This window comes from Neoarius graeffei, chromosome 20 (genome assembly GCF_027579695.1).
Source record: "Neoarius graeffei isolate fNeoGra1 chromosome 20, fNeoGra1.pri, whole genome shotgun sequence".
In the NCBI taxonomy this organism is placed as follows: domain Eukaryota; kingdom Metazoa; phylum Chordata; class Actinopteri; order Siluriformes; family Ariidae; genus Neoarius; species Neoarius graeffei.
The window spans coordinates 67059533-67084941 of record NC_083588.1 but is presented as its reverse complement, the minus strand read 5'-3'; the positions used below and the strand labels follow the sequence as shown (position 1 = coordinate 67084941).

The following is a 25409-nucleotide window of genomic DNA, read 5'->3' as shown; positions in this document are numbered from 1 at the left end:
TTTTCTGCAGTGTTTTTACATGCGCTCTCTTCCTCTCTCTCTCGCGCGCGCACACACACACACACACACACACACACACACACACACTGCTGTGAGTCTGATTTAAACACTTTTTTTTTTTTTTTCCCTCCATTGTATAGATTGTGTCCTCGGCGTCCACCGACCTTCAGGACTACACCTATTACTTTGTCCCTGCTCCCTGGCTATCCTGTAAGCTGCTGCGTCTCCTGCAGTGCTACCCTCCTCCTGAGGATGGCGCCGTTAAAGGCCGTCTGGTGGAGTGTCTGGAGACAATTCTCAACAAAGCCCAGGAACCTCCCAAGTCCAAGAAGGTGCAGCACTCGAACGCCAAGAACGCCATCCTGTTTGAGGCGATCGCTCTCATCATCCATTATGACAGGTGAGAACTGTGCACCTGTGTCTCCTGTACTTGGTTTGTAACCTTCCTGCAGTTAGGAGGGTTTCTTTTTTAGAACAGTTTTATAGTTGTCATGTTATGGAATATCATTGGATAAGTGCTTGTTCTCACTTACAGCAGCTAGACTCTCTCTCTCTCTCTCTCTCTCTCTCTCTCCTCTGTGTGTTAGTGAGCCGAACCTGCTGGTGCGGGCGTGTAATCAGCTGGGTCAGTTCCTGCAGCACAGGGAGACTAACCTGCGCTACCTGGCCCTGGAGAGCATGTGCACACTTGCCAGCTCGGAGTTCTCCCATGAGGCTGTCAAAACGCACATTGAGACGGTCATCAATGCCCTCAAGGTGAGTGTGTGTGTGTGTCTCTCTCTCTCTCTCTCTCTGTGTAGTCTGTTTGAGTGCCAATCATACACATCCTCTGAACTGCTCTTTATTACAGGGATCCCAGACGTCCGCTATTTAGCGGAATTCCGCTATTTTCTAGCGAAAGGTTTTTTTTTTTTAAATCTCTTGTATATCCATTAAAAATATGTTTAAGTAAAATGACCAGCAGAATACATTCTGATTTGGTTTGCTTGTTTAGTGATGTTTTCATCAGCTTCGTTTGTTCTCGTTGACATTTGGGAACACTCAGAAGTTAAATTGATGTAAATACCGCGAGCAGTGTTGCCAGATTGCGCGGTTCTCCGCCCAGTTGGGGGGTTTCAAGTGCATTTTGGCGGGTTTTGAACATATTTTGGGCTGGAAAACGTCAGGAGTATCTGGCAACACTGACCGCGAGACTGTACATGATAGAACAAGAAAACAATATGGCTACGCCCATTTGCTAGAAAACATGTTTTAACTCCGTTCGTGCTTTTGTTTCTAATGCGTTGAACTTAATTCAGAGCCCTGCAGGAACATCAGAAAAGCAGAAGGAAAGATCAGAGAAACAAAAGCAGAGAAAACTGGAGGAAAGACAGAATGCACCCCAGAAAAGAGCATTACATTCCTTTGCAGTGAAACCTTTTCAAAAAGAGAGGTTTAAATCAAATATCTCCAGTATTTGCTGTACATATGTATATATCTGATATTACTGAATCATTGATTTCTGCTCATATTCATGATTTTTGAAAAATGAATGTGGCTTATATTAGACTAGTTTTGACATTAACTTGAAACAAAAAAATAAACAAATGAGATGAACTATGGATGCTACTGTTATAACAATCAGTGGAATATTTAGGCAAGTATATTCTTCAAAGCTACATTTTCATCTAATTTTTAGAATTTTTTTTTTTTTTTTGCCACTTATGTCATTGATTACAAAATATGGCATCAAATAGATACACATTATGGTTAAATTCTGTTGCTTTTCTATGTTAAATCTATGTAAAAAATGTGTTCTATAGCATCTTTAAATGTTAAAATCTCAACAGCTTCAGGCAGCCCCCTTGACCCCTGCTGATAGTTTCTCATCTCATCTCATTATCTGTAGCCGCTTTATCCTGTTCTACAGGGTCGCAGGCGAGCTGGAGCCTATCCCAGCTGACTACGGGCGAAAGGCGGGGTTCACCCTGGACAAGTCGCCAGGTCATCACAGGGCTGACACATAGACACAGACAACCATTCGCACTCACATTCACACCTACGCTCAATTTAGAGTCACCAGTTAACCTAACCTGCATGTCTTTGGACTGTGGGGGAAACCGGAGCACCCGGAGGAAACCCACGTGGACACGGGGAGAACATGCAAACTCCGCACAGAAAGGCCCTCGCCGGCCACGGGGCTCGAACCCGGACCTTCTTGCTGTGAGGCGACAGCGCTAACCACTAGCCTACACCACCGTGCCGCCCGGTGATAGTTTCTTACATTCCTCTATTTTTTTCAGTTACTGCTGGGATCCCTGTTATTAACACCGTTGCACAGTGTTTACTCTGTGTGGGTTTTTAAATTAGACAAATTTGGACATCATGTCATCAAATGTCACAGGACATGAATACTATCGGTTTTATTCACAGAATCTGTCCTGCTTTTACAAAATCTCCCACGGTTCTGCATTGTACCTCACTGGAGGCGAAATGCTTCCATTAGCTGTTGGCTACGTTAGCCTCATAGCTTCAGTACAAAACTGGGAGGGGGGGGGCAAGAGGCAAACTTCACACACTGGCTTATGTGATGGAATACATTTGGCGTGAATGTTTTTGTTCTGGCTCTAAATAATATACTGATCTAAACAATACACTTCGTTTCTCTCACACGCAGACAGAGCGTGACGTGAGTGTGCGCCAGAGAGCAGCTGATCTGCTCTATGCGATGTGTGACCGCAGTAATGCTAAGCAGATCGTGGCAGAGATGCTGAGTTACCTGGAGACGGCGGACTACTCCATCCGTGAGGAGATGGTGCTGAAGGTGGCCATCCTGGCAGAGAAGTACGCAGTGGACTACTCCTGGTACGTGGACACCATCCTCAACCTGATCCGCATCGCTGGCGACTATGTGAGCGAGGAGGTGTGGTACCGCGTCATCCAGATCGTAATCAACCGTGATGATGTGCAGGGATATGCTGCCAAGACGGTCTTTGAGGTATGTACACACGGTACTCTTATTTTTCACATAAACTAGATGAAGAGATACTTACTGGTTGCTACCCTGACCTTTGATCCCCAGGCCCTGCAGGCTCCAGCGTGTCATGAGAACATGGTGAAGGTCGGGGGTTACATCCTTGGAGAGTTTGGGAACCTTATTGCTGGTGATCCTCGTTCCAGGTGAGCGCTTTACCTGTCCTATCTTGATCACACACACTGCCTTCCCACATGAGTGGGAGTGTAATACTACCATAACGTCCTCCCGCTGTGTCTCCCTCCAGTCCGTTGGTTCAGTTTAACCTGCTCCACTCCAAGTTCCATCTGTGTTCAGTTCCCACTCGTGCTCTGCTCCTCTCTGCGTACATCAAGTTCATTAATCTGTTCCCCGAGACGAAGAGCACCATCCAGGAGGTTCTGCGCTGTGACAGTCAGATCAGGAACAGTGATGTGGAGCTCCAGCAGAGAGCTGTGGAGTATCTTAAGCTCTCTTCCATCGCCAGCACTGATGTCCTGGTGAGGAATCCTCAGCAGTTCAGTTCACTCAGCAGCTGCTCCAGACCTCCGCTAAACAAACAAAACGTGTGTGTGTGTGTGAGGGGGGTGTTAATGAGAATGGACTCGCTTCAGTAAGCATACTGGTCATTTCTGATTCTGTACATCAGGTTACCTGACATTACCTGCTTCCTGTGTAGCCCCACCCACCACATCACATGATGACTGGAAAAAAAAAAATCTTTGGCAATCAGTAATAAATTTACCACTGAACATCCAGATAAGTTAATGCTGTGGGTGTGTGTATCAGGGATGAGAGTTTTCCGCTTTTCGGTGGATTTCCGCTTTTTCTGAGGGTTGGGGTATGTTCCTTCGTGATACTCAAGCGTATGACGATGTTACATGTTTACATTTTCGCCATCTTTAGTCTCGCTAAGTCTCACGGTAGAATACGTGTTATCTACAATGTAATTGGCCAAAACATCGCTGGCGAGAGCATGATAGCCAATCATAACCGTTCTTACAAGAGTACCCGCATCGTTCTATTTTATCAAAACTTGCACATGTTCATCGTTGCTGCGCTTCAAAAATACGTTTCTCTTTCGTATCGGCTTTTTTACTCAAAATGCCGAATACAATTGACAAGCGAGACGAAGCGAAGGTACGTGAAATCGATGCTGGTATAAAAAACAGAGAGAGGACTGACAAGCTTTTGTCTTTGGCCAAAAAGCTGAAGAAGTCGTTGAAATTATTAAATGAAGATGAGAAATGACTGTGAACTATAAATAATTGTATAAAGTGTACATAGACATTATCCCATAAACTTAGCATTCGGGGTGGCATGGTGGTGTAGTGGTTAGCGCTGTCGCCTCACAGCAAGAAGGTCCTGGTTCGAGCCCCGTGGCCGGCGAGGGCCTTTCTGTGCGGAGTTTGCATGTTCTCCCCGTGTCCGCGTGGGTTTCCTCCGGGTGCTCCGGTTTCCCCCACAGTCCAAAGACATGCAGGTTAGGTTAACTGGTGACTCTAAATTGAGCGTAGGTGTGAATGTGAGTGTGAATGGTTGTCTGTGTCTATGTGTCAGCCCTGTGATGACCTGGCGACTTGTCCAGGGTGAACCCCGCCTTTCGCCCGTAGTCAGCTGGGATAGGCTCCAGCTCGCCTGCGACCCTGTAGAACAGGATAAAGCGGCTACAGATAATGAGATGAGACTTAGCATTCGTTTGATTTAATACATTGAACATGTATATGATGGTCAGTAAATCTGAATTAATGCTGACAGTTTTGAAAACTTAAATATTTCAAAAGACTTTGAAATCATATGCAACTAATGAGGACATAGGGTGACTGACCTTTTCTCCCTAAGAAATTTTATTTAATATATGAACATTTTGATTATTAATAAAACTTAGGTTTAATGTGAATTTAGTTTGTCATTTTTGTTGATCATAAATTATAACCATACCCTTGAATGTAGAATGTGATTTTATTTTGAATTCAAACAATACTCCTATTGATTTGAAGCATATTTTCATGTAAATATATAAAAAAGACGACAGATTTTTTTGTCTACTACAGCTCAGATTGCAGGAAAAGTGGTTTGCAAGGCCTTATTTTTCAAAATTTTCCTGGGGGGGTATCCCTCCCAGACCCCCGGCTTCGGGCGCCATCTTGTTTTCTGCTTTTTTGGTGACCACCCACTCTCATCCCTGGTGTATAGGCTACAGTGCTGGAGGAGATGCCCCCGTTCCCTGAGAGAGAGTCCTCCATCTTGGCCAAGCTGAAGAAGAAGAAGGGTCCGGGTGCCGTGTCCAGCGCCGAACTGGAGGATGGGAAGCGAGAGGGAGGAGAGCTGAACGGAGGAGGAGAGCGGCCTGGAGACGGCTCTGCCATCACAGCTTCCAACGCAGTGAGAAACACACACGTGCACCTTTCCTACACCAGGGTAGTGTGTGTATTTATCACTCAGCAGAAACACGCACTCAGGAACAGTGCTGCTGTGTTTGCACTTCACTGGGAAATGAGTCAGCATAAAAATCCGCTCTCCTTAAAACAGTAAAAAGGAAGTTCCTTCTCATTTTCCTGTCTTTCTCCCTCATGTGTACATGCATCTCAGTTTACACTGTCCATGAACCCTACACTGTGGAAATGTTGCTCAGGTTTCTCCACATTAAATGCCGAGCCTGCGTTCACGCTGCACTCCTCACCCAAAATTATCATGCATTCCTCACGCAGCTTTGCTCTCGGTTACCATGGAAATGCTGAAGGCCCCCCCCCCCCCCCCCCAACAGATGTCCATTTAAATTTTGCTTACCAACACGCATCAAAACCCAGTTTAATCCAATTGAAGCTGAATATTCACAAACTAATTTACATATTTTACTGTAATTTACAGGAGAGGTGATTTCTATAAAAACCTTAACTTTACAAATTCTGAAATCTTAGAAAAATCACAAGTAGGATTGGATATCTAACTCAAGTGAAATCTGCACCTCCTTTTTGGCTCTGCATACACACATTTTCCGTGCACACTGCACTTAGGAGGCGCTCTTTCACTGTTTAGATGTCACTTTGCCCTTTATGGGTTTGTGGGTGTGGCTAAATATAAATGTGTTGTGAATGTGCTTGGTCATTTATAGAGGATTTTGTTTATCAGTCTGTGATTATGAAGATAATTAAGTGAAACATTTATGAATTTCTAGTTCTGTTCGTCTGTAAACATTTCCACACAACTTTACTGATTTAACGAAGGTAATTTGGCATTTGCGGAGTGCAGTCATGCGACTTCCTGCTTAACTGACTTATGGACACTGTGTGTCTTGCTCAGTCCACTCCCTCTCCTTCAGCCGATCTCCTTGGTCTCCGCTCCTCCGCCCCGGTCAGTGCGGCCCCGCCCAGTGCAGGCGGCCTATTGGTGGATGTCTTCTCAGAGGCGGGGCCTGCTGCCGTCAGTGATGATGGTTTCCTCAGGTAAGTGTGACTGTAACGATCACTGTAAAGGTTCTGGTGTAATTAAGATCAGATCTTTCCACACTGAAGCTGTAATGTCTCGTCAGACTTCTGCTCTCCTGTGCTTTCAGTTGTGTGTGTGTGTGTGTGTGTGTGTGTGTGTGTGTGTGTGTGTGTGTGAGAGAGATCAATCTGCTTTACTTTACTATATATGTGACTGTCTTTCTCTTGCTTTCTCTCTTTCCCTCCTCTCTGTGCGTGCGTGTGTGTGTGTGTGTGTGTCCTTTGTCATCGGACGATGGCAGAGATCTGGAACCTCCCACTGAGAGCTCTGACTCCTTATTGGCTGAGGGTCCTGGTGACTCGGAGTAAGAGGCCAGTGGTTGGCTAACGTGTCCATATGCGCACACACTTCACCTGACTGTAGGCAGGTTTCCATCCTTTTAAACAAAAGCATGTTTAAGAGAAACTACAGTAAACCTTGAATATTAAACCCTGGCCTTCTCCATCATCCTGACACTTTATTGGATTGTTGAGTCACATGATTAAAATCCTGTTATACTGCATTTATGCCTAAAATTAGTGTTTTTGTTACACATTTACTGCCTCATTTAGTGTCCCTTGATTAAATGCTTTATCATACTTCAGAAAATTAATCACAGAAAATTAATCACAGAAAATTACATTCTCAGCACCATGACGCTGACCCTGTTCACCTTCATGTCTTTTTAGCAGAAGAGCTGCATTTTAAGTCCGTCTGTCTCTCACCCCCACCTCAAAATGAGTCAACATGTGACTCTGGAATGATTGACAGTTGTGCAGATGTTTTGATATTCATGGACCCTGGGAAGCCCCGCGCCTTCTCTCACTTCACATTAATGTTTCAGCCGGTGCGCTCGGCTTTCATGCTTGAGAGATGCGCGCTCTGTCGCAGTAAACTGAGGATGTTTTGAGCTCATTTAATGTGAAATAAAATCAGTGTTCTTCTCGGATAACATTTAAACACGTATACAGCTTACATCAGTTAAATAAATTTATCAGTGATGCGCTGAATTAGGCCCCCAGTGAAGTTCCAGATCTAGCACTTTATAACTCGTATTAATGATGAGTGACTGCCTGCTCTTCTACACCGTTTCAAACAGTTTGAGCAGCAGATCAGTGGGGAACCGCATGACATTGTGTGTCTAAAATGTCCTTTGGGACTATACATTATTCCTGTAGAGGGTTTGCAGGTCTGTTTTTACACATTGCCTTCCTCTCTACATGAATACAGTCTCCAAATACACATCACAGAGCTGTATTCCTGTTGCATAACAGAGGGAAATGAACACGAAACCAAAACATGTACAGTGGGGCAAAAAAGTATTTAGTCAGCCACCAATTGTGCAAGTTCTCCCACTTAAAAAGATGAGAGAGGCCTGTAATTTTCATCATAGGTACACTTCAACTATGAGAGACAGAATGGGGGGGAAAGAATCCAGGAAATCACATTGTAGGATTTTTAATGAATTAATTGGTAAATTCCTCGGTAAAATAAGTATTTGGTCACCTACAAACAAGCAAGATTTCTGGCTCTCACAGACCTGTAACTTCTTCTTTAAGAGGCTCCTCTGTCCTCCACTCGTTACCTGTATTAATGGCACCTGTTTGAACTCGTTATCAGTATAAAAGACACCTGTCCACAACCTCAAACAGTCACACTCCAAACTCCACTATGGCCAAGACCAAAGAGCTGTCAAAGGACACCAGAAACAAAATTGTAGACCTGCACCAGGCTGGGAAGACTGAATCTGCAGTAGGTAAGCAGCTTGGTGTGAAGAAATCAACTGTGGGAGCAATTATTAGAAAATGGAAGACATACAAGACCACTGATAATCTCCCTCGATCTGGGGCTCCACGCAAGATCTCACCCCGTGGGTTCAAAATGATCACAAGAACAGTGAGCAAAAATCCCAGAACCACACGGGGGGACCTAGTGAATGACCTGCAGAGAGCTGGGACCAAAGTAACAAAGGCTACCATCAGTAACACACTACGCCGCCAGGGACTCAAATCCTGCAGTGCCAGACGTGTCCCCCTGCTTAAGCCAGTACATGTCCAGGCCCGTCTGAAGTTTGCTAGAGAGCATTTGGATGATCCAGAAGAGGATTGGGAGAATGTCATATGGTCAGATGAACCCAAAATAGAACTTTTTGGTAAAAACTCAACTTGTCGTGTTTGGAGGAGAAAGAATGCTGAGTTGCATCCAAAGAACGCCATACCTACTGTGAAGCATGGGGGTGGAAACATCATGCTTTGGGGCTGTTTTTCTGCAAAGGGACCAGGACGACTGATCCGTGTAAAGGAAAGAATGAATGGGGCCATGTATCGTGAGATTTTGAGTGAAAACCTCCTTCCATCAGCAAGGGCATTGAAGATGAAACGTGGCTGGGTCTTTCAGCATGACAATGATCCCAAACACGCCGCCCGGGCAACGAAGGAGTGGCTTCGTAAGAAGCATTTCAAGGTCCTGGAGTGGCCTAGCCAGTCTCCAGATCTCAACCCCATAAATCTTTGGAGGGAGTTGAAAGTCGGTGTTGCCCAGCGACAGCCCCAAAACATCACTGCTCTAGAGGAGATCTGCATGGAGGAATGGGCCAAAATACCAGCAACAGTGTGTGAAAACCTTGTGAAGACTTACAGAAAATGTTTGACCTCTGTCATTGCCAACAAAGGGTATATAACAAAGTATTGAGATGAACTTTTGTTATTGACCAAATACTTATTTTCCACCATAATTTACAAATAAATTCTTTAAAAATCCTACAATGTGATTTCCTGGATTCTTTCCCCCCATTCTGTCTCTCATAGTTGAAGTGTACCTATGATGAAAATTACAGGCCTCTCTCATCTTTTTAAGTGGGAGAACTTGCACAATTGGTGACTGACTAAATACTTTTTTGCCCCACTGTAGTTGAGAATTTATCGGAATCAAATTTAAAATAATACAAAAGCAGTAAACCGTTTCAATCTGTTCTTTCTCCCTGCAGTATTGTTGTGTGTGCAGTGGATGGAAACCTTGCTGAAGTCTTTTTGACAGATGTTTCTTATTAAAGTTGGTGTTAACGTTGCTGTGTGTGTGTGTGTGTGTGTGTGTGTGTGTGTGTGTGTGTGTGTGTGTGTGTGAGAGAGAGGTGTGGTGGTAAACTGTGCTGTGGTCAGAGCAGGGTTTAATTGCTCACACTAACCCTCTGCTTTTATTTCTCTCTTTGCTTCCCCCCCCACCACCAAAAAACCCCACCATATCAACTCTGTGGCTGTTCTTTGGCTGCTGCTCATGTTTTCCTCCTTCATCCTCCTCATGCATCCATCTCTGAACTCTTCACCTGTCTTCTCCATCTCTCTATTGGGGGTCTTCCTTCTCATCACTCCCTCGCTCTCAGCTCCACTCCTCCCTCTGTGGCCTCTGAAGATCCTGCTCCTCCTCTCCCTGAGTCAGACGAGCTGCTTAACAAGTAAGAGTCACACCCTGGGGCCCGGTTTCATAACTCCTAATTCATTTGTTGTGAAAATGCATGTGACACTGTTGCATCCCTCTCACTCACTCTGCCCCCCCCCCCCCCATTCATCTCAACTGAAACATGAGGGTGCCAATATTTTAACATGTAGCTAGGGGACACCTCATTAAAACAGAGTTGCATGTTTTTCTGTGGCGGAGTTTCATTCTACACTACATGAAGGGCACTAGGTAGGGTGTTCAGCTCCATCTGTGGAGGGCACAAGCAAAGTGTACAGGAAGCTGTTTGGGAGTTGATCTCGCGGACATTTTACTTGGCTCACAGGTAAGAAATGTGAAGTCTTTTGGATTCTTGTAGTCCACAGTGGACGATGTTGGTGCTGAGAGTCCGTCAGCCTCTGTGTCATGAGGGCACTTTGTGGAAACACTCCGTTATGACGAGTGTAACAGGAACACTGCAGTGGTCTGTCTCAGGGTACGTTAGGGGTGAACATCTCTGTAAAGACCTCAGACAGCTGCCCAGAACATACCCTGAGCTCACAGCCAGGAGACCAAGCAGGCGTTTGTACTGGAGAATCTGAGGGGTTCGGAGGGGGGTGATTTTTAGTGGTTTGCAGCAAAACGCTAGGACGTTATTCATTTTCTATCTCGTCCATTGTGGGTTGCAGGGAAGCTGGAACCAGTCCCAACTGATGTCAGGCGAGAGGCAGGGTTCACCCTGGATGGGTTGCTGATCCATCACCGGGAGATAGACGGCCATTCGCAAACTCGTACACCTATGGGCAATTTAGGCTACGTTTACATTACGTCGAATCAGCGGATCATCAGATTAACGTTCTTAAGACGATTCGCGTTTACACTAAAACAGTTAGCCGTGCACACAGCAACACCAATACACGGATACGCTCGGCTCCGCAGGCATCCTGCGCTCCAAATCACTCCGCCCTGAACAGCGAGTGCCCTCTGGAGGGTGCGCACTCCGGCCCTGCGCAGCTCACAGAGCGCGCGAGTGTAGTGCACGAGCAGTGATTCGGGACTGAGCCGCTGTGTGTGTGATCCCAGCGCATATCACTTACCAGTTGCAAGTGGAAGGATGGCAAGCCTAAAGACAATCATAACTACACAGTGGGCAGTATTTGCATCAGTATTTGCAGTATTTTCATACTTTTATACTCTTTAATGAAAGGTGATACAAGGCGGAAGTCCGCGCCGTTTTTCAGCAGTCGCGTCACATGACCAACGCCAGCGAATCAGGAAGGTGGATGTCACAGTGACGTTGTCCAATGACGACGCCAGCTAGAGCTCAGCACAGCGTATCCGCGTATCTCAATGTTTACACAGCACCGGACCAGACACGATCTGGATTGAATACGTGGACGCTGGCGGATTCCCGTTTCCCGGCTTTTCCAGGTGGTTTAATGTAAACGGACAGTGCATCCACGAAGAAAACGAGACAGATACGGTCTAATGTAAACGTAGCCTTAGAGTAGTCAGTTGAGCTAATCTGCATGTCTTTGGACTTGAGATTGTGGGAGGAAACTGGATCACCTGGAGGAAACCCACACAGGCATAAGGAGAACAGGCAAACTCCACACAGGAAGTGTAAAGGCCTCTGCATGCTCTTGCGACAAGCCTTTCGCAGATAGCTTTTCGCAGACAGTTGTAATTTATCGTTGAGCGGGGAATAATAGGCGTGCGCGATGTTATTCACCGCCACAACGCAAGGGGGCGCGAAGTCGCGAAATCGCTAGGAGTAGTTGGTGGGTGTGGTTAGTGGAGTGTTTATCCTCCGGTTACTTATAATGACTAGAACTGGAGTCGTATAGATGTACGTACTTCCTCGATCAACCGCTCTTCGTGCTGCTCCATCTTCGCTCATGTTTTTAAAAATGGCGGTCGTGAAAACAAACCAAACCGGGAAAGTAGGGAAGCGGAAGTGCGTGTACAGCGGATGTAGAGTGGACCAATCGGAGCCCTCTTGTCTGCGACGCTGTCTGCGGTGGTCACAATTTTTGGGAGGTGCGCGCAGAGTGTCTGCGAGGGGGGGGCTTCGCAGACGCCATCTGCGACGCCATCTGCGAGGACTGCGTTGTCAGCATAAATTGTCCTTTAGTCTATTCTTGCATCCTTTTCCCACTTCTATGTGGATTGGGTTGAGCTGATTGGGTTAAAGACCTGGTCCAGTGGCCCAGCAGGGGCAGCTTTCAGTGCTGTGGCTCAAACACACTGCTCAGTAACCCAGAGCCTGAACCGATGGAGCCACCACTGCCCCGATGCCGGAACAAAACCTGAAAAGGCACTACAGTGGCGATGTGTTGGAGTCCTGTGTATGATTGGGGGGGAGGGGTTAATTTAAATAAATGGAAAGTTTTGTCAAACAATAGCAGTATGTTTAATTTTACACATGGGAGAGGGTGTGTGTGTGTGTGTGTGTGTGTGTGTATATATATATATATATATATATATATATATATATATATATATATATATATATATATATATATATATATATATATAAAACAATTAATCCATCAGACACTGTTGCTAACTGAGGAGATATCTGTTCAGGAATCGTGTCCAGTGTGACCTTTTTAAAGCTTGTGCTCTGATGACGAGACTGTGGACATGTCCGTTTACTCACTTTTTATGTAGCTGTAAAACTGACAGCTGACTGGTGACTGTTCATACATTTTGGCAAACAATTTGAGCGTTAACAGGAAATCCAGAAGATGACGCTGATGGAGAGAGCAGTGTTGGAGCGGTATTCATCCTGTTGTCTGTATTTTGAATGGCGCTTTCTGATTTTCTTAGATTTTCAACACTGATTTAAACATCAGTTTGGTCTAAAATGTGGAAAGATAAGTGGAACACAGCTCTTTTGGGATTCTGTGCAAAAATGTTTGGTAGGAGGCATTTTGTTTAACACTTCTGGATGGAGTCTCTGCTGTAAGCAGTCTGGGTTACACTTTCCATTTTCTCAGTAAAAGTGTGTGTGTGTGTGTGTGTGTGTGTTAAATGAAAAATATTTATTTGTTTTTTTGTCAGCCTCCAGAAGCGAGGCTGAATCCCAAATGTCTTGTTCACTCTGCTTGCTGTGTATAGGGTAACGATGCTGTACACCCTACATAGTGCACTACATGCCCAATAAAGCACCATTTGATCTTCAGCCACAGGAAAAAAAGTTTATTTTAGGACGTGTCCTTTTGTTTCTTTTGTAGCTATTAAGAAATTGTGTAATCTCTCTCTCTCTCTCTCTCTCTCTCTCTCTCTCTCCTGTAGGTTTGTGTGTAAGAATAATGGTGTTCTGTTTGAGAATCAGCTGCTTCAGATTGGTATTAAATCAGAGTATCGCCAGAACCTCGGTGAGGAACTCCACATGTCTTACCCTCAGTAATCCATCTGCAGAGGGCAGGGTCCAGGTTTCTCACGTGTGTGTGTGTGTGTGTGTGTGTGTGTGTGTGTGTGTGTGCGTGTGCAGGGAGGATGTACTTGTTCTATGGCAATAAGACATCAGTGCAGTTCATCAGCTTCACAACCACTGTTAGCTGCCCAGGAGAACTTCAGTCTCATATCCTTTGCTGATGTGTAAACACGCATGTCTCACAATCCTTGTGAGGACCTTCCACTGCCATAATTAAGGCAGTTAATGAATGTGTGCCTGCGCCTAATCCTAACCTTTAACCTCAGTCATGAAAAGGAAACTTTTTGGATCTTTTGTCTTTAAATTTTGTTAAACAGTTTCCTTGTGGGGACCATCCAAATGTCCCCACAAGGTCGAAAATCAGATTTTACAATCCTTGTGGAGACATTTGGTCCTCAATAGTATCAGTCTAAAGCACCAAATGATCAGTTTAATTACTGAACAGAAACTATGGTGTGCTGATGGACCCAGTCCAATATGGCTCTCGGTGACTACAGTGGATGGTTTTTCTGTTTTTCCTCTAACCGCAGCAGTTACTGACTTGAACCTCACACAGTACAGCAGTGTCTGTGTTTTAATTCCCAGCTGCTTGGTGTGTGTGGACTGACTCGGCCCATTTCCTTCCACCCCCAATGATTTATTTTAAATATATTTAAAAAAAACAAAACAAAACCCTGTAATATTTAAACATTTTGCTGGTGTCCCATCACTGAGACCCCAGTACCGCTACAGAATACTCTGGATCAGGAAGTCAGAACTGGGAATTCCCTTTTTTTTTTTTTTTTTTAACCTCTGTATCTGCAAGCTGGAAAGTGGGTGGAAAATCTTCGTTTTTTTTTTTTAAATTAACAGTAAGAGATCCAGTGACCTGTGAGGAGTGATGTATATTTTCCTCCTCAGTGATGTGTAGTATCAGGCTCATAGCTTTAACAAGCGAATGTCTGTCTGACTTGATCTGAAGCAGATATTGAAGTATACAGTACAGCACCTCGTTTATAAAAGTAAAGTGCTGCTGTGTTTTTACTACTGATGCTCTCGGCAGCCATTTTGATTTGATGTAACATGCTGAACTGAGACCTTCCTGTGTTTCTGAGGAGTTTGGTTTCTCCTAGTTGGAGATTCCGAGTTACAAGTTTTAGTCAAATGCTACAAAAGTCCATAGGATGGAGGTGTGTGTGTGTGTGTTGTATGGAGTTGCGCCCCATCTCTGACACAACTGTGATCAATGAGCTCCTTCAGCTAAATTTGCATAAATTCACGAGATAAACAGATCTGATGCAGAACCCATGATGGTTCATGATTTGTAGTTCAGCGACTCCAGCTCTAAATAGGCTTTTATTTGTACGTTGATCAGCTGTGCTACAGTATGATTTAGATATTTACTTCATTTCATGACTGGACCAAAGTCCTGACCACACACCTGATCATGTGATGCACACGTGCATGCACACCTGTAGTGTTGTATCTCCTTGACTGAACTCACAGCTGAACGTTCAGCTGAAACCTGTGGATCCTCTGGTGGAAGGTGGAGCTCAGGTGCAGCAGGTCATAAATATTGAGTGTCTGTCTGACTTCTGTGATGCGCCACTTCTCAACATCAAGTTCAGGTAAAACGCATGCGTGTGTTCTATCAGAGTGAGTTTGTGTAAAACCACATGATCACCCGTCACCACTACAGACGCTGGACATGAGGAGCCATCAGTCTCACATCCACATGGGATTAACACGCCACTAAATCCTGATGCACTTTCATACATCATACAGTTTTAATCAGTCAGGAAAAATAACTTCATACCACACTACTGCCCTCCCTAATTAGATTTAATCAGATGGTAAGGAGTTGATAATGGCCAGAAGTGTGTTCATTTAGTTCCACAAAACTGTCTGATCAAACACGTCTCCGGTCTGACTGGAGCTGGGGGTGATCTGCACAGAAGTTCATCTCCTATAAATCATGATCTACGATCATCTACCTACAGATTGAGTTGAACTCATGATCACATGACTAGTTGTGCATATGGTTGCCTGAATATAAAGCCTGTCCCTTTAACTTGAAGCAAAAGGCCAAACTCTCAAATCTCTGCATCTCTTTTCCCTCTGATTTTATTCTGGAAGTGATTTGTCTCCACTGCTTTGACGCTCCTTTCAGGATGTTGATCCGCTTGCTGCTGTTTTGTCGGCCATGCTGCCTTCTGTTAACAGAACAAGTTACCCCTGGACTCCACTGAGCATGGGTCTATTCGCCCCTTTCACGCATCTCACAATCCACTACGCGGTTGAGAACGTCCGGTGGCCACGCCCAGGCTGCTGAGAACGGTACAAAAACCAATATTGGGCTATATAATCAGTTTTAATGTTCAATTATTACAGGTTTTCATGGTCTCAGATACACCCCCCCCCAGATTAACACTGCTCAAAATGATTTGTCATCAGTTTGGATGTTCAAATATCGGGTGTAAGCTGACGTGATTGTTTTTATACGTTGAGTTCTTAGTTCCGTGGTATTTTTTGTCAGCACAGAAACTTTTAATCGATCGTCCTTATCACCCATACGGCCCTTTCACTTTCTCACACTGCATTGTTTACATGTTCCAGCTCCTTAGCACTATAACTCTGACCGACAGTATTAAGTGTACATTTGTTGATACACATTTTTACAATTTGTCAATCATTTTGAGCAGTGCTTAATCTTGGGGGGGGGGGGCGGGGTCTGAGACCATGTGAACCTGTAATAATATTTGAGCATCTGATATTTGAAGATCAGAACTGATTATACAGCTCAGTATTGGTTTCTTGCACTGTTATCAGCAGCCTGGGTGTTGGCCAGCTGGGAAGTTCCCAACCATGTAGTGGATTGTGGGATATGTGAAGGGGGCAAATGAGGTCACGTCCGTGACGCGGTGTTCTGTCCTCCACACGGCTTCATACCCCACTGGGAGTGTTCTACCCCCTTCTGTGGCTTTTGTCAAAAATTGACTCGGTGTATTTTAGTGGAGCGGAGCAGAAAGATGCTTCTGAAACGCACTGTAGCGCACATTTACTGGAATCCCAAGCATTGTCTAAAACGTTCTTTTGAGTGTCATCCTAATTGTGTCACACCCAGTCATACTTCTTGCTTAGATCATGTGGACCAGGAAAGTTTGGACAGAGCTGCCCCCCCCCCCCCCTTTTTTTTTAAAAAAAAAAAAGATGTGATCTGTATGGTTCCTCTGAAAAGTAAAATATAAGCTCATCAGGTCACCCACCCCTACTCTAGTCTCATTTAATCTTGCACTGCTATTATGTTCAGGTATGGTGGAGCTCTGCAGAACCTCACGCTCAAACTCCCAGTCACAATCAACAAGTTCTTCCAGCCCACTGAGATGGCCTCACACGACTTCTTTCAGCGCTGGAAACAACTCAGCCAGTGAGCTCTGTCTGTCTGTGTCTCTCTCTCTCTCTCTCTCTCTCTCTCTCTCTCTCTCTCTCTCTCTCTCTGTCTGTGTCTGTAAAATGCTATTTGTGTTGTAGGCCCCAGCAGGAAGCGCAGAAGATCTTCAAGGCAAACCATGCCATGGACACAGAAGTGCTCAAAGCCAAGGTAAAGACCCACATGCACACTTGCACTGTTTATACCTCGTATTAATGCGTGTTCTCTAATTGGGGTGTGTGTGTGTGTGTGTGTGTGTGTAGTTGTTGGGATTAGGTACAGCTCTTCTGGAGAACGTGGATCCGAACCCTGAGAACTTTGTGTGTGCTGGAGTGGTTCAGACTAAAGCACAGCAGGTGGGCTGTCTCCTGAGACTTGAACCCAACGCCCAGGCCCAGGTATGTATGTACACATGCTTTCACACACTTGTGTGCACACATGCAGTCACACTGGTGCAAACGTGTACACACAAGCATAGGTGTAAACACACCACAGTGGACTTGAACTGAAACCATCAAGATGTGATCAAAGTGTCAGCTTTAATTCAAGGTGTTTAAGTAAAATATGTTAATAGTTTAGGAATTATGGATGTTTATCACACAGTCCCTCCATTTTCATGGACTCCAGTGTAATTGTACACCTGACTGAATGGTTTCATGGCGAGTGTTGAAAGAAGGAAATGGGTCATGACTGAATCAACTCCAGACCTCTTATCTCCTTAATCTAAGTGTTGAATTTGCGTTTGGCAGCTGTTCGTGGGAATTCTCAATATCCAGTCCAAAGATGTTAATGCAAGTGAAAGGAGGCCACCCTTGGGCTGAAAAACCAAAACAGGCTCATTAGTGAGCAGAAACTTTAGGAGTGACCACGTCAACAATTTGATACATTATGAAAAAGAAGGAACGCACTGGTGAGCTCAGGAACACACAGCCTGCAAGTCCACAGAAAACAACTACTGTGGATGAGTGTATGATGCCCCCTCCCCCCCAAAAAAAACCCTTTAAAAACCCTTCATAATATTTAACCAGGTCAAGAACACACTGTATTTACTTTCATGAAGGTGTCCAGAGTGTTTACCTCAAGATGTAAACCACTGGTAACGCTCAAGAACAGAAAGGCCAGATTAGATTTTGGTAGAAGGTTTGTCCAGGTCTGGATTAAGGGTGGGTTCCCCCCCCTTTAAATAAGTTAGATGAAACCAAGATGAACTTGTACCAGACTGGTAGTTAGAGAAGAATATGGATAAGAAAAAATGATTCATGATCCTAAATATACCACACCTGCCATTCATAGTGGGCATGTGGAGCTGGGTCACTGGGCTTTATTGATGTGACTGCTGAGAGAAGCAGCAGGATGAATTCTGAAGTGTGTAGAGCTTTAAGTTCTGCTCAGATTCAGTCAAATGCTTCACAGTACAGATGGATAATGATTCAAGACTTGCTGCAAGAGCAATCCAAGAGATTCTTAAGGCGAAGACATGGGATGTTCTGAAGTGGCGGAGTCAGTCGACCCAACTGAGCTGCTTTTCACTGACTGAAGGCAGCTGCAGTAAAGACGTGGCAAAACATCTCAATGGAGGAAACTCCGCATTTGGTCGTGTCCATGGGCTCCAGGCTTCAGACTGCAATGAATTTACATTCAAATATTAAAAATGGTGCTTATAGAGTAATAAATGTCTGATTCCTAATATAATTTTTGTTAAACGTTTTGAATTAAACCTAAAAGTTGACACTTGAGTTACATCTTTATGGCTTTGTTTCGAGTCCATTATGCTGGAGTACAGAGGCAACCTTTCCAAAACTCACCGTACAAATAATTATAGGCCTGGCCTGTAAATCACCTGTGTGTGTGTGTGTGTGTGTGTGTTCCTCAGATGTACCGGTTGACTCTGCGCAGCAGTAAGGACACTGTAGCTAAGCGTCTGTGTGAGCTGTTGGCGGAACAGTTCTAGAACCAGCGTGCAGACCATCATGTTCTCGAGCCAGAGCAGACCAGCGTCCCACCCTCCTCCACCCTGGAACATTCTCTGTTCATACATAAGGGAAAAACAACTGCCTGTCCATGGCGGCCATAATTACTGTCCTCATCCTGATTATTGTACATCAGCATTACCATTCCTATTTTTAATTGTGTGTGTGTGTGTGTGTGTGTGTTCTGCTTGTTAACCTGTGCTCGTGTTGACAGCTGGTGTGTTGTACTGAATGAAAGGAAAGACCGAGTGATCAATAGGGAGAGAGATGGAGATTTTCCCCCCCCTTTTCTTGCTTTGTGTGTGAGGGAGAGAGAGATCTGTAACATTTCAACCTGTAAACATTCCTGAGACCGTTAGCACGTCCACACGTGCGTGCGCACACTCGTACTACTGCACATGCTGAACTGTTTTGTTGGTGCATTCCATGTTGAGTTATAGGGGAGTCTGTGAGAGGAACAAAACACTGCAGTCTGAATACACTAAAGAAACCGCACTCCCTGACTAAATGCTTCACTAACGCGCCTCTGTCCCCTCCCCCCCCCGTCTCTTCTCTCCAGAGCCGATGGCACTCTGTGGGACAGACATGGGGTTCTGAGTGTGTTGGTGTTACTGTGACCCCAACGTTCCCTGAAAGTGAGTGCAGGCCAGTGCACTTTACAGGCCTGGAGAGAAGTGAGGTGTCTGTAGACTCCTCCCTGATCACACTAACTTCTCATGATTTAATATATTATAACCATGCTTAACGAAGAAATTTACATGTTAAATATAAATTGTAAAAATAATCACGTCTTAGTTTTGATAGTTGTGTTGTGGACGTATCGTTTTCAGGCATTCCAGTAGGTGTGTAAGGTATTGCATCTGCAGGTGTGGAGGTAGAGGATCTTACAGGAGCAGGGTGAGAGTGGCGTTCTGCTGAGAAGTGAGTTCTGAAAATGTTTTGAGCTGAAGGAGAACCAGAGAGTGTGGGGTTCTCGGTCACTCCCTCCTCATACACTGCTGCAGTTGCACCTGAATGTCCTGTCCTGTACAGAACCTGTATGACCCTGAGGCCCAGTGCATCTCCCTCTGCTGAACAGAATGATGGGATCAGATGCGTCTGATCTTCCTTCACGTTTGTCAGGAAGTGGTTTTTACTCCTCTTCCTAAGGGAGATGTGATTCATGTGGATGCCGATGCTCATGTCTACAGATTACCATCATCTTCATGTAGATGACTTAGAGCACTTAATCTTTAAACACTAACAAATGAAGTTTAGAACATGAATGCACAGAACAGGCCAGAATTTTAACGCTCTCTCGTGTATTGTGAGAGAGGGCTCATGAGCTGAATCTTGTGGGGGGGTTTGCAGTGAAGTGTGTTCAGATGAGACAGACATAGGAGGAAATCTTCCTAAATCTGTTTTGATGGACTTTTACATGCTGTAATAGTTCTGGTGACCTCACACTTTCCTGAAGGTTGTGTGGAATCTCTACGCCATTGGAGACCCACAACTCCCTGTTGCTCCTTCTGAAAAAGTAGAGTGCTCTTCAGTCAAGGGAAACGACCTTCTCACTCACATCCACAGCGCTGTTCCTGTATGTGTGACTGACAGCTGGAAGCTGCTTTCATCCTGTAGGTTATCACGTTTCACTCTAATATCTCTAATGGGGGGGGGGGGGGAGAACTTATTGGCAATTTGAGAACTTTGTCATTAGTTAAATGAAGTCACTGTTTCACTGCACTGCAGCTGTGATGCATTGATGGGATTTTTGTCATTGGGGGGGGTGCGCGCATGTTTGTTTGCAGTATCTGCTAGCTAATGCAGCCCCAGTGTATCGGTGTTGAACCTGTCAGATACCTGTGCTAGATAAAATTTACTCTGTACTGAATAATGTGAAAGTAAAACTATGCCATATACTCAGTCAGTGCCTCTGTTTGTCTGTCTCTCTGAAGGTGAAGTCTCTTAATGCCCATCTGCTACACGCGTGGAACAAGAACATTCTTGTGCTGTTTACAAGAAGTTTAGCATTTATTTAAAAGATGGCAAGATAATTGTAAGTGTTTAATATATAGAGGATATTGCATGGTTGTGAAGATATGAAGTTTTATCTTCAAGTGGTGAATGTATATATTACAACTGAATATCTTCAAGCCAACTTTTTTTTTCTTTCCCCTTTTTATTATATAGACATGTTCTGAACCAAAAAGTACCCAAACTTATCAAAACAATTCCTCAGTTTCCTCGTGAGTGACCTGTAGGGGTTTGTCACGGTTTCGGTTCTCCAAGTTCCAGACAGAGCTCAGATGAAAAGTAAGAGTGGTGCATTTCCCACTAAACTGCTGCCGTTTATATAAAATGATTAAATCAAGAACCGTAAACAGTGTTTGGCCCTGAAGTAGTCGATCACCCAGGAGGGGTTCGGTCTAAACAGGAACTACAACTTGGAACAGAATTCCCAGCAGGCAGCGCTCAGCTGCAGTGGAGACTGAGCTGATCTGTGGACAGTGTGTGCCGTGTCCGCACTGCTGCCACCAGGGGGCGCTTTTACACCGCCACGGTGCAGACTGTATCCGCCCACTTTAGGTTTATTTCCATAGTAACCGGTTTGGGGCGTGGCTTCAGGCGAAGATCCGGGCTGATTGTGTGTAAAGGCGGAATGGCGGCGGCGCTGCTGTGCGGCTCCTCCGGGCTCCGCTTCAGCCGCAGCTCCCGCGCTTTGACTGGGCGGAAGTTCCCGGATGTTTCCACAGAAACGGACTGTGTTTATCTGCGGGGTGAGGAACCACAGCGCCTGCGCAGACTGATGAATCTTCGCTAATCACACAATGTTCAAAAAAAAAAAAAGTGGGGGGGGCGGGGTCTACCTGCAGACTTTGCAGAACATTCCACTCTCGTTGTCATGCAGTAACCAGGGAAGTTCTTGCAGCCACGCATCTTTAAAGCTTCTCTCTTCAGATTCCTTTTTATGCTTCCTTTCTTCATCAGATTTCCTCCTCACTTTTGCAGGAGGGGGCTTTATTTCTGAATTTAACCACCTCTGCAAGAAGGACATGTTGTATCATGTGACTCAGCCCCTTCTAACAGCGCATTTGATTGGCTGTACTCGCAGGTGGACCAATCAAATTGCTCCTCGTAAGACGAGGTCGGCCAGCAAAAAAAAAATGTGCGCATCTTTTGATGACGTAGTACGCATAGTACACAAACATCACACGTGGCCTTGGTCGCTCAATGATTTGATGGCCTTGGATCCAGGCTTTATGTCTTGATGATATTTTGATTAATCAGTTGTTTAACCAGCATGGCCAACTATATTCATACTCAGAATTTGTACACAGGTACGGAATCCCCATTCCTCCAAAGGAATTCTCAGTTGTATTTGATGCAATACCGTCAGGTATGATTACGCTCTTTGGAGGAGTTGGGGGTGAGTCGAAATCTCCTACACTGGGCAGAGTGTGTGAGACACGTGTTGGAAAGAGTTGTCTTTCACCACACAGGAATGTAAACAAAACTATTCGTATTCTTTTCCAACAAGATCTCATTACTACTCCTTGCTCTTTGTCACACTGGTCTAATTTGGTGGGGGAGATCTGTTGGGAAAAAGTTTGGCTATTACCACAATTATTTTTGAAAGAAAGAAAGCACAACTTTATTCATCACACACTTGTGAAATTTCTTCTCTGCATTTAACCCATCTGGAGCAGTGAATGCACACAAGCACACACACCCAGAGCAGTGGGCAGCCATGCTACTGTAACAGCGCCCGGGGAGCAGTTGGGAGTTCGGTGCAGCGCTCAAGGGCGCCTCAGCCCAAGGCCGTCCCATATTAACCTAACCTGCATGTCTTTGGACTGTGGGGGAAACCAGAGCACCCGGAGGAAACCCACACAGACACAGGGAGAACATGCAAACTCCACACAAAGGCCCTCGCTGGCCGCTGGGTTCAAACCCAGGACCTTCTTGCTGTGAGGCGACCGCGCTAACCACTACACCACCATGCCGCCCAGTAAGGTGAAAGAAATATCTTTCAAAATATCTTTGCCCTTATTCAAAACTTTTTTGGCATAAGCTTACTCGTCTTATTATCGACTCCATTCACTCAGACTTTAATCTGAAATGGGAGAATGTCTTGTTTGGCTTTTATGACAGGAGAAATCTTGTCTCTCATTTTTATTTGATTAATTTGTTAACATTGACAATACTGCATTCATAAGTCTAAATTTCAGAATAAAAAAACCGAATTTTACAGAGCTTCGTATAGTCATTAAACAGTACGTAACCACAATTTCTAGCAGCAATAATAAGGCGGCTGTCAAACCCCGAACACTGTGTGTGTGCTATTGAGCCAGAAGGGTCTGCAGTCCCGGCCACACTGCGGTGTGTTCTGGTGCAGGACGCTTGAGAGAAGACACTGACGACGACTTTCTCTGAGCACTTTATTGTCGCCTCTCCCAGCCGAGTAGAATGCAGACTTCATAAGAGTAATAAAGAGCACAAATGTAGATTCAATCTTCACAATAGGGACAAGCCTAATATGAAAGAGAGACTGAAATACACAGGCTACTCCATGTGAAGATAAAATTGAGTGCTACCATACAGATACAAAAAAATGTGATTAGCTAGTTAGCTATCTTGTGCTCTCAAAGTTCGCTTTAGAAACGTAACCGGTTACTGAAAACAACTCTTTACAATCCATTATGATAATGTTCATGTAGGAATCACTGAATGCAACTTAAGTGACATTACCACGCTGAAAATTCTCTTTTACAATCGAGCTGCGTCCCCCACGCACAGTCCCACGCACAGTCCCTCACCCAGCCAAGGAGAGCGCGAATAATGCAGTATATACCCTACAGGCCACAAGAGGGCGCTCTAACAAGGAATAAAATTCCCAATACCAGCCAACTTCGAAATAACAGAGAAAAGGAGGGATTTTGGTGAAATAAATGCACCAAACCCTCAATAGAGTTAGAGAAGACTGAAAATACAAAAAAAGTCTGTCTTTTTCCTTTCCCTGTTACGCTATACAATGTGTTTTTATGATTGTTGTTTATTTATTTTGTAATGTACATCACCCTGGCGTAGTTGCACCAATGCTATTGTATTGTATACTCTTTATAGACTTGATTTGATCTAATTAAAAAAAAAAATCTAGGCTTTATGTCGGCAGGTAATGTGACGCTAAATGCTGGGTTTTGATTGGTTACAATTATATACTTCCTGTCCAACTAACCAATCAGAAGAGGGCAACCCCCAGTTTTTATTAATAAGGTTGGGATTCCCTTGGTCAATGTGCCTCACACCCAGAAGCGATGTTTAGGCAGCAGTGTCTTCACCTGGTCCTTTTTCGCTCCGATTTCTGGCTGTCCAATGCATATTTCATAAATAAATAGTTTATTTATAAGGAAGATGTATTTTCTAAATTCCTGCCTGTTGTTTTCTGGCTGTCTCTCCATATTTTGGTCACATTTTGAAGAAACTATGCTCTTTGGCGGAGTATGTGGTGACTGTGGAAGAGTCTGGAGTCCGGGTCCCGCTGTCGGCGGGTAAAGTGATGCTAAATCCTGGATTTTGATTGGACATTATATACTTCCTGTCCAACTAACCAATCAGAAGAGGGCAACCCCCGTTCTAGAAATAATAAGATCGTTCCCTCCTAGCGAGTAAAGTGACGCTAAATGTTGGGTTTGGCACCTCCGTCTATATGAACTGGTCATTTTCACTCCGATTTCTGACTATTTAACGCATATTTCATACATATGTGACATAGAGGGGCTGACACACTGTCTGACAGATTATCTCAACTTCTGTGCAGACGTGGTTTCCCCCACTAAGACTGTACAGAAGAAGAAGAAGAAAACCTTTATTTGTCACATGCACACTTCAAGCACAGTGAAATTCATCCTCTGCATTTAACCCATCTGAAGCAGTGAACACACACATGCACCCAGAGCAGTGGGCAGCTACACCAGAGCGCCCGGGGAGCAGTCAGGGGTTCGGTACCTCGCTCAAGGGCACTTCAGCCCAAGGCCGCCCCACGCCAACCTAACTGCATGTCTTTGGACTGTGGGGGAAACCGGAGCACCCGGAGGAAACCCACGCAGACACGGGGAGAACATGCAAACTCCACACAGAAAGGCCCTTGTTCGAACCCAGAACCTTCTTGCTGTGAGGCGACCGTGCTAACCACTACACCACCGTGCCGCCAGTACAGTGTTGACCCTAATAACAAGCCATGGGTAACACAAGAAGTCAAAGCTGTCCTCAACAGGAAGAAGGCCGACTTCAGGAGCAGGGATAGGGAGGCGATGAAAGCAGCACAGCAGGAGGTGAAACGCTGCGTGAGGGAAGCTAAGGATAGCTACAGGAGAAAGGTGGAGCAGAAGCTGAAGGAGAACAGCATGAAGGAGGTCTGGGAAGGTGTGAAAACCATCACAGGCCACAATACAAAGACCAGAGTCATTGAGGGGACAGTGGAGAGAGCGAACAAGTTGAATGACTTCTTCAACCGGTTCAACCAGCCCACGTCCCCCCCACCCTCCCCCTCACTGCAGCCATCTCTCCTTCTTCCCTCAACACACCTCCCCCAGTCATCACAGCAGCCCCCTCCTCCCCCACCTCAACACAGACTCCTCCATGCATTACTGCAGACCAGGTCAGAGGTCAACTGAGGAAGCTTCACCCCAGGAAAGCAGCAGGCCCGGACAAGGTGTG

At 45.0% G+C, this 25409-nt stretch overlaps 1 protein-coding gene across 3 annotated transcripts in view; it reads left to right on the top strand.

Moving 5' to 3' along the window:
• The window catches only part of ap2a1 (adaptor related protein complex 2 subunit alpha 1), a 38337-nt gene extending 17722 nt beyond the window's left edge, over positions 1-20615 (top strand). The window contains exons 6-21 of one of the 3 annotated variants that reach the window (XM_060902342.1): positions 141-400; positions 588-756; positions 2657-2977; positions 3062-3159; positions 3261-3492; positions 5189-5377; positions 6296-6438; positions 6723-6785; positions 9840-9911; positions 13193-13275; positions 13392-13482; positions 14819-14941; positions 16624-16740; positions 16845-16914; positions 17007-17141; positions 18617-20615. In XM_060902342.1, coding sequence (XP_060758325.1) covers positions 141-400; positions 588-756; positions 2657-2977; positions 3062-3159; positions 3261-3492; positions 5189-5377; positions 6296-6438; positions 6723-6785; positions 9840-9911; positions 13193-13275; positions 13392-13482; positions 14819-14941; positions 16624-16740; positions 16845-16914; positions 17007-17141; positions 18617-18694 — 2244 coding nt within the window. In that variant the 3' untranslated portion in view covers positions 18695-20615. The remainder of the gene's footprint in view (positions 1-140; positions 401-587; positions 757-2656; positions 2978-3061; positions 3160-3260; positions 3493-5188; positions 5378-6295; positions 6439-6722; positions 6786-9839; positions 9912-13192; positions 13276-13391; positions 13483-14818; positions 14942-16623; positions 16741-16844; positions 16915-17006; positions 17142-18616) is intronic. The other 2 variants (XM_060902340.1, XM_060902341.1) reach the window with 2 other exon arrangements.
• The last annotated feature ends 4794 nt before the right edge of the window (positions 20616-25409 follow it).